The sequence below is a fragment of the Schistocerca nitens genome, chromosome 3 (assembly GCF_023898315.1).
Source record: "Schistocerca nitens isolate TAMUIC-IGC-003100 chromosome 3, iqSchNite1.1, whole genome shotgun sequence".
Lineage (NCBI taxonomy): Eukaryota > Metazoa > Arthropoda > Insecta > Orthoptera > Acrididae > Schistocerca > Schistocerca nitens.
The window spans coordinates 188,230,419-188,244,746 of record NC_064616.1 but is presented as its reverse complement, the minus strand read 5'-3'; the positions used below and the strand labels follow the sequence as shown (position 1 = coordinate 188,244,746).

At 41.3% G+C, this 14,328-nt stretch overlaps 1 protein-coding gene across 1 annotated transcript in view; it reads right to left on the bottom strand.

The window, feature by feature from the left end:
- LOC126248134 (mediator of RNA polymerase II transcription subunit 16) overlaps positions 1-14,059 on the bottom strand; it is a 343,327-nt gene extending 329,268 nt beyond the window's left edge. The window contains exon 1 of the mRNA XM_049948825.1: positions 13,725-14,059. Coding sequence (XP_049804782.1) covers positions 13,725-13,795 — 71 coding nt within the window. The 5' untranslated portion in view covers positions 13,796-14,059. The remainder of the gene's footprint in view (positions 1-13,724) is intronic.
- Between the last annotated feature and the right edge of the window lie 269 nt (positions 14,060-14,328).

Genomic DNA, 14,328 nt, shown 5'->3' with positions numbered 1-14,328 from the left:
CAAATCATTGGCACTGGAATGGCCTTGGCAAAAACAGCCCTGGCATGAGCCAGAAGGCCCAGAGACTCAAGGAGCCAGCACAGCAGCCCACCATGTGTTCAGGCAACTTACAGAGAACATTGGTGAGACTAGTCAATAGCTGTCCATCTCTAGGGGGTGTTTACCTGGTTTCAGTACTGAGAGGAAGATTCTCTCCCGGCACTGAGATGGGAGCTCACCTTTGCTCCAGATATGGTTGAAGATGGTAAGGAGATAATGCTGACAATCCACCGATAGGTGTTTGACCATTTGGTTGTGGATGTGGTCTGGTCATGGGACTGTATTACACGGAAGGGCAAGGGCACTGAAGAATTTGCATTCACTGAATGGTACATTATTGGGCTCCAGAAAGTGTGTAGTGAAAGATAAGTGCAGTCGCTCAATCTGCTGCTTAAGAAAGCGAAAGGCAGGTTGATACTTCTCAGATGCAGAGGTTCAAGCATAATGCAGAGCAAAATGTTTGGCTACGATGTTTGGGTCAGTGAAAACAATACTGTTCAAGGAAATACCACATACACTTGCAGAGGACTGGTATCCACTGAGGCATCTGATTTTCACCCAAGCCTGCAAAGGAGGAATACATCGTCCAATGGTTGAAATGTACCATTCTCAGATTCTTGTTTCCGCCATTTTATTAAGAGGCAGATCCAGGCACAGAGTCGCTTAAAGGCAATGAGGTGCTCAATTGACGGATGCCACTTACGGCCTATGATCTCCAACGGACTGGGTTATTTCTGGGGTCCACCAAGTTACTATGTTTCAATCGGGGGAGGTGGGGGGGGGGGGGGGGGACCGAATAAAGGGGATTGCTAAGTCGGCTGCCAATAGAATGACCGCTATTGCATTCTGGACAGCCTCGTCAATACCTCTGCTTCGCGGGGAGCTCAGAACAACACTGGTGGCGGAAGCATCCTAGTTGGCATTGTGGAGAGCCCATCTAGGCAGGCACCCAGAGGAGTGACGCTGAGGGATGGACAGAAAGATAGGAAGTGGTTGCTACCAAACAGGTCATTGTGGAGCCCCCAGTGGACAGCTGGGAGGAGACGAGGGCTTCAAATAGAACGATCAATGGCCAAGTAAGCTCCCTGTGCCACACAGAAGTGTATAGGAGACAGAGGTCGAGATCTGCCAGCAAGTTTCAATGCCTTTACCGCGGTCAGTGTTGTGGTTCCACCCACAAAGGATTATGGGCATTGAAGTCACTCAAGTTGGGGAAAAGGGGGGGGGGGGGGAGGGAGCTAAGAAACCAATGCAGACAATACGTCCTGAGGCATTCCACCATCGAGAGGGAGATAAATATTACAGATGGTAAAATCCTGAAATGCCCTTACCAGAACAGCCACAGCATCCAAAGTTGTATCAAGAGGCACAAGTTTGCTATTTACATATTTCAGAACGTACATGCAAACTCCACCTGACACAATATAATAATCAGCCCAATTCTTAAAATACCCCCCACTGACCATGAGGGGTAGGGGTCCATGTTACTGAAAAACTAGTTTCGTGTAGGGCAATAAAGAAAGCAGGGGAGGAGCTTAAGGGATGTCATAGCTCAGCCAGGTAATGGAAAAAACCACTACAACTCCACTGGAGAATTATGCTGTCAGTATACTGTGAGGGTGTGAAGGGACCAAGGAGGCAGTTTATGTCCCAGTCACACCTGCTGCCACTGGTTGGGAAAGTATGGTGTCAAGACACGTAGGTTATGACACACATTGTGTGGTGTGATACGAAGCCTCAGGGGCCACCAGGATCGCTGCTGCGGCCATAGAAGCTATATATGTGGGAGGTGGCTTGGGTGCCACCAGAATTTCCTTCATCTTGGAAAACTTCTTTTTATCTTTCTTTTCTTTATAGAGTTTGGATGACTGAGAGGGCTTCCCTGAATTAGTTTCAGCGACTGAAGAAGACCATGAAATCCTACGGCCAGCAGCCTGTACCTCCTTCAGCCACTGGCTGGTATACAGTTGCGGACTGGCAGTAACCTTGGAGGGAAGAATCCCAAGAGACCCCTTCCAGGTGTGAGAAGCCAGATGAGAGTGACTCATTTCCAGCTGGGAGATGGGGATCAGTGTCCCTGGTTGGTGGCGAGCCATTGCTCCGAAAGTGGGGGTGAGGGAAGCAGCAGGAGGGGAGCCTGCCACCATCATGAGAGCAGGTATGGTCAAGCAGGCATGAGGGCTCACTGTAGAACGCATAATGGAGGAGAGTACCGTCAGCATAAAGGGTGATGTCATCATTACTGTAGCACATGACATTGTCATGCATGCAGGATGTAGATGTTCATACGTTTTCTTGGTCTCTTGGTTTGTTAGTCTTGTATTCTTGTATTTTTTTTCTCTCTCTGAAAGACAGTGCTGTCTGGTGAGCAAGGAGGATGGTGCTCTTCACCACTGACACAGACAGGGGGAAGGAGCACACAGAATGTTCACATGCAATGGTCATCCACAATCCCTACAGACTGAGCTAGTGTCACAATGCGAAGACATGTGCCCAAAGTTCATCTTATTGAAGCACAGCATATGGGAGGAACATACAGTTTCACGTCACATCGGTATACCATCACCTTGACCTTTTCAGATAACAAATTTCCCTCAAAGGCCAAGATGAAGGCCCCAAGGTGTTATTTCTCTGCTTGTCACTTAGCTTGAAATTAATCCCATGGCATAACCATGAAAGAAAACACATCTCTGTGTTGAATGAGTTCATTCCTTTTGAAGAGATCATGTGACCACCAGCAGAAGAAAGCTTCATCTGCTTCATATACAAGCCACCCACAATGGTGCCAACCCACTCCGAACAGAGGCTCTCCGATGGGCTCCAACCAACTTCAGCAATGGCTACCTGGCCAATAATCCATTGCTCGGAGTCCTTACACCCATGCCATGACGGGCACATACTCCTTGGCATACATGGGGAGGTATCAGCTGAGGCACCAACAGTGTGATCCCTGCATGGCCAGGGGGCTATTACAGTGCAGGTGCTTGACAACCCCGCCCCCCACCCATTCCACGTCTCCACAATGGAATGGCTGCTGTGCTGGGCTTGGGGTATATTACCTTTGTGGAAAGGAAGGGTGCTAAGGTGGGAAGGCACAAAGGTGGAACAGACACCATATTTGGCAACCTTCCCTGCACGATCTGCACTTCTGAAAAATTTGGGAATGGCCGTGAGATAAGCCATTGCAAATGTGAAATGCTGGTACATTAATAACCTGTGTAACTGCCAGAATGCTGAATGCAAGCATGCAAACATGCATGCACTGTGTTGTACAGGTGCTAGATGTCAAGTTTGTGGGATGGAGATCCATGCCTGTGGTACTTGGTCGGTCAATACAGCAATGGTTCATGTTGCTTGTGGACAAAGCTCGATTAGAGACAGTTCTGGTGATCGAGCAGGCCAAGGCAATATGTTGACACATTTACTTCATGTTGAGTTACAACAGCGATATGTGGATGAGATTTATCCTGTTGGAAAACATCCTCTGGAATACTGTTCATGATTGGGAACACAACAGGTCATATCACCAGACTGATGAACAGATTTGCAGTCAGGATGCTTGGGATAAGCACGAGAGTGCTCCTGCTGTCATACGAAATTGCATCCCAGACCATAAATCCAGATTTAGGTTCAATGTGTCTAGCACGCACACACATTGGTTATAGGCCCTCAACTGGCCTCCTCCTAACCAACAAACGGTCCATCACTTGCACCGAGGCAGAACCAGCTTTCATCAGAAAACACAACAGGCCTCCACCCTGCCCTCCAATAAGCTCTTGCTTGACACCACTGAAGTTGCAAAAGGTGGTGGTTTGGGGTCAGTGGAAGGCATGCTACAGGGCACTTGGTTCAGAACTGTACTTGAAGTAGCCCATTTGTAACTTCACTATGTTGCTGTAATGTCAGCTGCTGCTCAAATTGCTGCTGCAGATACAGTATGATTATGATGTGCCACAGCTATACACCAAACACGATGGTCTCCCTTCTCAGTAGTGCCACGTGGCCATCCAAAGCTTCATCTTCTTGCGAATGTACATTCTTGTGACCACTGCTGCCACAAATCAGGTACAGTGGCTACGTTCCTGCCAAGTGTTTATGCAATATCACAGAAGGAACATCCAGCTTCTAATAGCCCCAACACACAACCTCATTCAAACTCAGTGAGATATTGACAATGGTGTCTCTGTCATCTTAAAATCATTCTTGACTAACATCATCTCGCCACATATAATCTCAAAGGTAACTAACGTTCAGCACTATTACAATGTGAACAAGTATTTAAAGCAAATCCTGACTTGCATTCTCATTGTGGCACTACCAGTGCCACTTTTACGTGACTGGTGTAAAATTGGAATACACGTCATCTTTCAGATGTAAAAAACACACCTACTAACTTTTGTTTACACAGACTACTACTCCTTGGTGTTGCAATTTTTTTCTGTCAGTGTATATTAATGAAATAAATAAATTGTACTCAATGTATCCAGCCTTATGAAATTACACCTGTAAGTAATTACATGGTCCAACGTATCAGTCAATTAACTTTCAACTGTATTTTACATCTGTATTAAGCTGATATGTCTGATGTCATTGTGAAAATGATGTCAAAGTGAATAAACAATTATCAGTCATCATAATCATAATCACCATCAGCATCATCATCATCATCAGCAGCAGCAGCAGAAGCTGCCGCTGCCGCCGCCACTGCCACCAGAAGTCACAGCAAAGTATCACACACAGAAAAGAAATTCCATGAGAGCCATTTCTTGCCCTTAGTTTCATTTCTGAGTACTTTTCCTGAAATGTACATTGTGAAGGTTTCCTATTATTAAATTTAATCAGTGGTTTTCTCAGAACAGATAACATCAGAATTTTTCCTTTACACGTAACTTAATACGAGTACAACACTTATCATTACCTGCCCCTTTCTAAGAAAATAATCCTTCCTCAACATCATTCCCATTTTCAACTATCTTCCAGCAATTCTCCCTTCCTCCATTATAGGCTGTCAACGAAATAACTGTACTGGACTGTACACTCATTAATTACACTCAATAATAATGATTCTTAATTAACTACTGACCACTTATTGCTGAATATGTTTAGTGATTAAATATACAATTGACAACAAGCCTATTTTTACAGAGTAAGCCTTAAAATTTAATGCTCCTTCATTATCAACATTCTTAAAAATGAATATCAACTTTGTATAGGCCTATTCCCAAAAGTTCTTCTACCTTGTAGCATGAGTGTTCCAATACTCATCATAAATTTTAACTCCAAGGACCAAACAGATTTTGGAAGTTTATTAATAAATTTTAAACTTGTTATTTTGTGTGACTTCCCAGTCTTTGCCAATAGGTTTCTTAGAATAAACAAACTCCATCTGACCAGGCCTTGTAGATCCAATGGTACTGACCGACTGCAGTGTCACCCTCACCCTATGACGATCACTGGATGAGCATACAGAGGGACATGTAATCAGTTTTTGTGAATGGAGCTGCTACATCACAATCAAGTAGTTCTCCAATTAGCCTCACAAGGGGTGAGTGCACCCTGCTTGCCAACAATGCTCAGCAGACCCGGATAGTCACTCATCCAAGTGCCAGCTTAGCTAAACAGCACTTAACTTCAGTGACCTGACAGGAACTGGTGTTTTCACTGCAGCAAGGCCGTTGGCTCTCTTTGAAGTATGGGAGTCCAATATTCCTTTTCTTGTTGTGATGCTGTGCATCCTCTCTAGTGTCAAATTCACTTACATTGCTTTTGACACTGACGTAAACAATGTTGTATAGTTATATAGGGATATGATGGTCAGTATCTTCAACTTGATATAGAGAATTTCACTACTCTAACAGAAATGTCCACGTACCACTGTAAAACAAGGGGGCGAGAAACTAGAAAAGTGTGGTGTTGTCCAAAGAATGGCAAAGTTGGTACCTCGCAATGGAACCACATCACAGTTGTTGCCAGAAGCAACAACGTATGAGAGATGTCAGTGTAGATATGCTCTCAAGCATTCCATATGCCACTGCTGTAGAATGCTTGCTTACTCAGCCCACTCTGCTCTCACTGCCAAAGACAAAAATATTACCTCACTACAGCCAGCAGTGCGAGAGTTGTATTGGACAGAACAGTGTAGCAAAGTTTACAGTATTATCTTGTACTGTGTCTCAAGTGATATGCTGGTGTTCAGTGATAGTAACAAATGGATCATTTCACATTAACTCACCTAGGCCTCCTTGGTCGACCATCACATATTTCAGTGAAATTTTATGTCTACGTTCACACATGTCCCCAATCAAGATTGGTATAGTTTAATGTTCATCAAAGCAATACTGGCCAAGATATAGTCACTTGTTTGATTTTTGTAGTGATTTTGCGCACAGTGAGTGCTTTGAGCTGTTTTGAAAGAGATGAAATCTGTCCATACTGTACAACTTTATGCATTCTCTTAACAATAATAATGAAAAGAGTTTTACAAGACAGATTCAGCCAGAAAATTATTGGCACAATTGCCCAAAACAATTTCAAAGTTTGGCTTCTTATATTTCAGGGATTAAAGGTACGACAATTGTGAAACTTGGCATGTAGTAATGTAAAACCACAAGGCTCTCAAATATCAAGTTCTATTTATGTAGCACTTTCCAATACTGAATAAATTAAGTGCAAACTGAAGACTTTATTTTGAAAAAGTAAAAAATGAGGACTTTTGGCTGGATTTTTATAAAAAAAAATCTTTCCAAACTGGGCTCATTAGAAATACCATTGTTTTAACAGCAAAAAATGGTGTGCCTGATTATCCAACACACGCTAATAAAGCTACGTAATTTGAATCAAAGTTGGGCACGGAAATCACAGCAGGAAAAAAATGTTAACTTCGGACTCTTATAACTCGTACAGTAAAAGCATGCTGAACGTGAAAGTTAATATGCAATATGGTACTGACCGACCACCGTGTCATTCTCAGCCTATAGATGTCACTGGATGTGGATATGGAGGGGTGTGAGGTCAGCAGACTGCTCTCCCAGCCTTTTTCAGTTTTCATGACTGGAGCTGCTACTTCTCAGTCAAGTAACTCCTCAATTTGCCTCACAAGGGCTGAGTACACCCCACTTGCCAACAGTGCTCAGCAGACCGGACAGTCGCCCGTCCAAGTGCTAGCCAAGTCTGACGGCGTTTAACCTCGGTGATCTGATGGAACCAGTGTTACCACTGTGACAAGGCCATTGACACAGATGAACTACACCTTCCTAAAATTCTCCCAATAAACCAAAGTTGACCATCTGCCTTCCTTACCACAATCCTCGCATGCTTGTTCCATTTCATATCATTTTGTAATGCTACACCCACATATTTAAATGGCATGACTGCGCCAAGCAGGACACTACTAATGCTGTATCCGAACATTACGAGTTTGTTTTTCCTACTCGTCTATATTAACATACATTTTTCTACATTAAGAGCCAGCTGCCATTCATCACATCAACCTCAAAATTTGGTATAGGCCATCTCGTATCAATCTGCAGTCACTTATCTTGGACATCTTTTTGTGCAGCACAGTATCATCAGCAAACAACCACAGATTGCTGCCCACCCTGTCTGCCAGATATAGAAAATAGCAGCAGTCCTATCACACTTCCCTGGGGCACTCCTGAAGTTACCCCTGTCGCTGATGAACACTTGCCATTGAGGACAACATACTGGGTTCTATTACTTAAGAAGTCTTCAACCCAGTCGCATAGCTGGGAGCCTATACCATATGTACGATCCTTCATTAAGAGTCTGTAGTGGGGCACCATGTTGAATGCCTTTTGGAAATCTAAAAATATGGAATCTGCCTGTTGCCCTTCATCCATAGTTCGCAGTATATCATGTGAGAAAAGAGCAAGCTGGTTTTCACACAAGCGATGCTTTCTGAAGCTGTGCTGATTCATGGACATGAGCTTTTAAGTCTTCAGGAAATTTGTTATATTCAAACTCGGAATATGCTCTAGAATTGTGCAGCAAACCGATGTTAAGGAGTTTGGTCTGTAATTTTGTGGGTCCATTCTTTTACCCTTCTTATTTACAGGAGCCACCTACACTTTTTTTCCAGTCACTTGGCACTTTGCACATGTCACGAGATTTGTGATAAATGCAAACTACGTAAGAGGCCAATGGCGTAAAGTTCTCTTTGTAAAACCGAATTGGGATTCCATCTGGACTTGGCAACTTAGTTGTTTTCAACTTTTGTGGTTGTTTCTCTTTCTTATTACTATGCCTTCCATACAGGACTCAGTCAAACAACGGTACATTTGTACAATTCTCCTGCATGAACAATTTCTTAAACGTGGAATTTAAAACTTTAGCCTTCCTTTTGCTATCTCCTTTGATAACTTTTTGGAAGTGACAACATTCAAGTGGAAAGTACTCATTCCACGTGGCTTAGTACCACACAGGTCTAATGTGATGTATCTTTTATTTTTCAGCACACCTACCAAGTTCAGGAAGAAGTCATTCACTTTTGGATCCATGACTATGTCTTGTGTGTGGGTTTGGGAATTTTCTTGTCTGATGATGTCCCATGTAGCTTCACATTTGTTATGAGTGCCTTTATGTAGGCTGTTCACCAGAACCTTTTTTCCACGGTCTGCTAGGAAGACAAACCAATATCAGCCAAAAAAACTTTCTGGTAAGCAGCTTATATGCAAAATTTTAATTAAGTTTTATAAATAGTGTCATTCAGCTTTGACTGTTGTTTATAAAAATTTTATGCATTCTGAATTCTCAAATGCGAGCCAGATCATGAGTATACCATTTTAATAATTTTATTTAATGCGTGTTAATTGTCAGGCTTGCTTTCACTGAAAGTACTTGGAAGCACACTGTGATATTGTGTGTCCAAATACACACTGGCTTACACAACACCTATCTATACAACTTTAACAGAGCAACTGAAGCTTTCGATACCACTTTACTGATAACCAGACTGTCACCTTTCAATGTAACCTAGATGTCAATTTATGCCACACAATTAAGATTTTGTATTCATTGGTTTTTTCAACTCGCAACCAAATTGATACTTTTCAACGTAACCTATACCTCAGGCTGCTTGACACCATAACCTACTTTCCAAAGAATAATACAGACATAAAACAAAATAATGTCGGTGTTCTGTCCTCTTCCCATTTGTGCATGTATGTCATGTCACAGCATAATTATGTCATAGGATGAAGCCAACATCTGGTATTGCTAGGTTAAGTTGGTTCTGGCTGAACACATCTCAGATGGAGGCGGTGAAGTAAGACTTTCTAAGGCCTATATGTCATATAAAGGTAAAGTTAAAGATGTTAAATATGTAAGCTTAGAACGAAAATTCACAGATCATGCTATTCAGTCTCTAGATTGTAAAGTAATTGGTGTCTGTATGCTGTGCCCTCAAAATTGAGTTTAAAAATTTTATACTGCATACAGGAAAGCTATCTCTACAACATCTTTACTTATACAAAAGATGACAGAATTTCTAATCTCTGGCAATAGTATGAATGTGCAAGTGAAATCAAGGTTAGGTTCTTTACAGATATTTTATGGTTACACAATTTTGACTGTATTTACAATCAACTCACGAGATGAAATGCCTGTTTAGATATGATCATTTCAAATACCTGTAAACATAAAACTACATTGGAAATAATTACGCCTATGCTACCTGAAAGTCATGACAGACCCTTGTGGCTGTATGGAGTTACTAATGTGGGGATGAACCCAGATCATTGAGACTACAGAAGGCCAAGCAATAACAAATCTTAAAGCTAGGCCTAGGCATACTCATTGGAGTTCCCTCTTCAACCAGTATTAGCCTTCTTGTGAAGCATTTGAAAACTTACACAAATAACAAGATTCACACATGCAAAGAAAATCAGAAAATGAAGTACAACAAATTGTCCATTTCTTTTCTGCATAAACTTAATATACCGCATTGACATCATTGTATTGTATTGTATGTTAACCGGGGACCTAGAAATGACAGACAGGCTCCGTCCCCGCCGCAGTGGTCCACAACCCCACGATGACTACTGCAGTCCACTTCATCCCTCCGCCGACCCACACCAAACCCAGGGTTATTGTGCAGTTCGGGCCCCGGTGGACCCCCACCCCTAGGGAACGTCTCACACCAGACAAGTGTAACCCCTATGTTTGCATTGTAGAGTAATGGTGGTTTACGCGTACGTGGAGAACTTGTTTGCGCAGCAAATGCCGACATAGCGTGGCTGAGGCGGAATAGGGGGAACCAGCCCGCATTCGCCAAGGCAGATGGAAAACCGCCTAAAAACCATCCACAGACTGGCCAGCTCACCGGACCTCGACACAAGTCCACTGGGCGGATTCGTGCCGGGGACCAGGCGCTCCTTCTTTATTCCGGAAAGCCGTGCATTAGACCTCTTGGCTAAACGGGCGGGCCATTGACATCATACTATGTAAAGTTTTGTGCTAATATTAATTATAAGCACATATATGTGAAGCTTAAATGGTATTACAGAAGGGAAATACATACTGCTAAAGAAACATCAATGACAAATTCATATTTCAGTCTAGTTACAAGTTCTGGGACATCGGCACAACAAGTTGTACGTTTTAACTGTGTTGTATCTAACTGGTGATACGCTGCTATTCCCTCCCACTTTTTATTGCAATTAGACGCAACATCTTCATGTGACTTCCAGTGTTGGAAAAAGCACATGCATCTAATAGTGTTAACAAGATCAAAGGATGACAGCGTAAATCTGTCCATACCAGGTAATAACAATAAAAAACTTACTAGCAATCTTGGCAAACTTGATCCATCAATAATAATACTGCCAACAAATGCAAGGCTCTATGGATGATTATAAAATCTTCGTTTGACATCAATCTCCTCATCACACAGCGTCTTAACATTAATTTTGTAGTGATTCGCTGGCATGAGTCAGTTCACAGGACGCAGAATTAAGAAATTAAAAACCCAGAGTCATAATTGTTATGGACAGATTTATCTTCCATGTAATAGAGAAACTTTGCAATTGAAAAACAGAAAACTTCTGACCATTCTGACTTCATTTTAAAACAAAATTATAGAAAAAATAAGCTCTTGCAAAGCTACTTTATAAACTGAACACTCAAAGAAAATATAATTCCTGATTGTTTTCAGCTTACTGTAGTTCAGCCTGTGGAAAAAAAGGAGACAGAACTACCAGAGAATTATAGGTCAATTGCAGTTGTGCCAATGTCATCTGAAGTTATGTAACAATGAAAGACCAATTAGGCCCTGAGTAAATATTTTGAGGCTTACCACAACCAATATGAGTTTTGTAAAGAACAACCAATATGAGTTTTGTAAAGATCAATCCACATTTCAAGTAAGACAGCATATTCTACTGTCCATCTTAAGAGGATAGGAACAAAAACAGTACAGTACACGCACAATAGCTCAAGTAACAAAGTCCTTTGACAGACACAAATGATAATCTCACAAATAAAGTTAAACACTGTGGAATAATACAGACAAGACCGACGTAGTTGAAATTTTTATTTTATAACAGAAAATAACGAAACCAGTCTTTTAAATGTCTTAAATTCATGGATCTGTATTGGGACCTTTTCCATTTACTGCTTATGTTCAGTGATTTGTCTAACTTTCTAGCTTTCAGAGAAGTAATTTATGATGGCAAAACTGCATTAATCACCACCTATAGGACTCAAATGTCATGGAGAAAATGAATGAACTTATGATGGAGAACACATCTGAGTGGCCTCAAACAAACAGTTTAATTTTAAATATTAGAAATACTGATGCACATAATATTTCCCCTGAAAGCTACAAGTGAAGACTGTCTTGGTAAATAATCTGTCAAACTATTGGGTATCCATCTTGTCAAGAAACTGAGTTGCAAAAAAATTAACCCAGGTGACGTACATCTTAGATAACTAAAATACTGTATTAGTGGAAAACACCTACTTTCACATAGACAAACTATGGTATATTATAAACAAACAAACACCATCCAAACAGGCGTTGAAGGCCCAAATACCGACTGACCCCTGTGTCAACCTCAGCCCTTAGGCATCACCAGATGTGGACACTATTCTCCCGGCCATTGTGTTTTCGTGACTGGTGCCCTACTTCTCAATCAAATAGCTCCACAAATGGCCTCACAAGTGTTGCGTGCACCTCGCTTGCCAACAGCACTCAGCAGATCCAGACGGTGACCCATCCAAGTACTATCCAAGCCTGACAGCACTTAACTTTGGTGATCTGACAGGAAATGGTGTTACCACTGTGGCAGGACTGTTGGCAACTGTGGTATATTAATGTAAGGAAAATCTGCTGCGAACGTAAGAGTTTTTCTTTGGCAGAAGGACATCATGAATATGTTTTGATCTAGGTGCCACTACCGCTTACACAACATACTGACTCTTCCAAGTCTATAGGCCTGCATTCTTCAAGTCCTTATGCATACTAAGATCAGGTGGGATCAGTATGAAACTGTATCAAACTCTCACTCTCTAGATAATCCCCAGAATAGATGAATAAAAATACAAAACATCTTTCTGAAAACTAGAAAAACTTTTCTTAGTAAATTACCATACAACACAAAGCTGCTGAGGGTTTTAAAAAATTAAATAAGTGATGGAAGTTTGGTTGAAACAAAATGATTTCCAAGATTTTGAGAACTTTATGAATAAAAGACTATAAATTACTTTTTAAGAGTAAAATTATGTGTTTGGTCCCAATAATTCTGAACTGCATATGTACAGCAACAGTACCAAGTGTAGGCTAACTACAAACCTATTCCATGTCTGATGAAAGGTTCTATTACTGTCTCAAACTGTTTACACACACACACACACACACACACACACACACACACACACACACACACTTGTGCCACATCGTTTGTGAGCTGTCTATAGACTAATAAAGGCAAATAAACAATTCTTTCACTGAAATCATAATTACTACTTTGGTAACAAAATAATTATAAAATCACCCCACTTTTCATGCAAAGTTATACATTGTATGAAAGTACAAAAGTCTACAAATTGTTAGGCTACTTCCATGAAATTACATGTTTCTGGCCAGATGCTGTATCAATAAAGGTAGTAGGCTATGTTGTTCCCTTCGACGCTTTGAGGAATGTCTTAAATTTTATGCTGCCAATATTGTTAGTGTCATACAACAGCTTCATTGGATTGGGCAGTTTGGCTTGAAAAGACGAATCACCCTCTCCCTTTTATATCCGTTTAAAATTAATATTTTATACATAGCCTTTTATTGATTCAAATTACGCTGAGACGATTAACATACTGTGCCAATAAATCCACTGAACATCAAGGTGGCAACACGGTAATATCTGCCTTAAGCACAGCACAAGAATAGAAGAGCTTCCTGCCCCGTAAGGCAATCACAACATACAGTAGAGAGAGGCACAATTTCACATCTTCTCGCTAGAGAAAAGTTACAGTTAGCCGCAGTGAATGGAAGTAGGAACCCGCTGATTCGAAGCCAACAACACTAACCAAAACACAACTTAAACTTGATGATAATTCGACATATAAACCGATATGTTAAACCTAGAACCAGAATTAAACACACGCCTAATACATGAAAAGACAATATAAAACGATTTCTCCTCCAAATACATTAAATAGCACTAGGCACTTACACATCGTAGTCTGGTCCTGATTTGGATGGATTGCAATTCGGCTTTCTTGAAACTGTATACAGAAGCTCCATAATGTCCTCTTCTAATTGTAGCTATTGATCACAAACACTACCGGTACCTCACACACAGGTGAAACTTATTGTACATTGGGAGTAAAGAGAAGACCAATATTTAGCCCAAATATCACTTAATTGCGAAACTTAGTCATACTGAGAAGGGAATTCGATACATGTATGTTCTATATCCCATTCTTGAAAGCTTATTTTTTCATGACATTTATAATTTCGTGTTTATATATCGTCAATCCAAAACCCCAGCTCGAAACGTACCGCAAAAGTAAACAAAACACAACCACAAGTTCAGTGCACATCACAACCTCCAAAGTGTTTATATTGTTGCTTTCGATATATTTCCTCTCCTTGGTGCGGGAAACACAATACGTGTTCACTCTTTAGCAAACGCCTCGGAAAACCTTTCAACTAGTTCGCACATGATAACACGCAGAGTCGTCATCAATGCCAGGAGCTGAAAATGTGTTTACATGCGGTGCCGCTCATATACCTGTGTCTTGCAGGCGTCTTAACAAATTCACACAGCCATACGT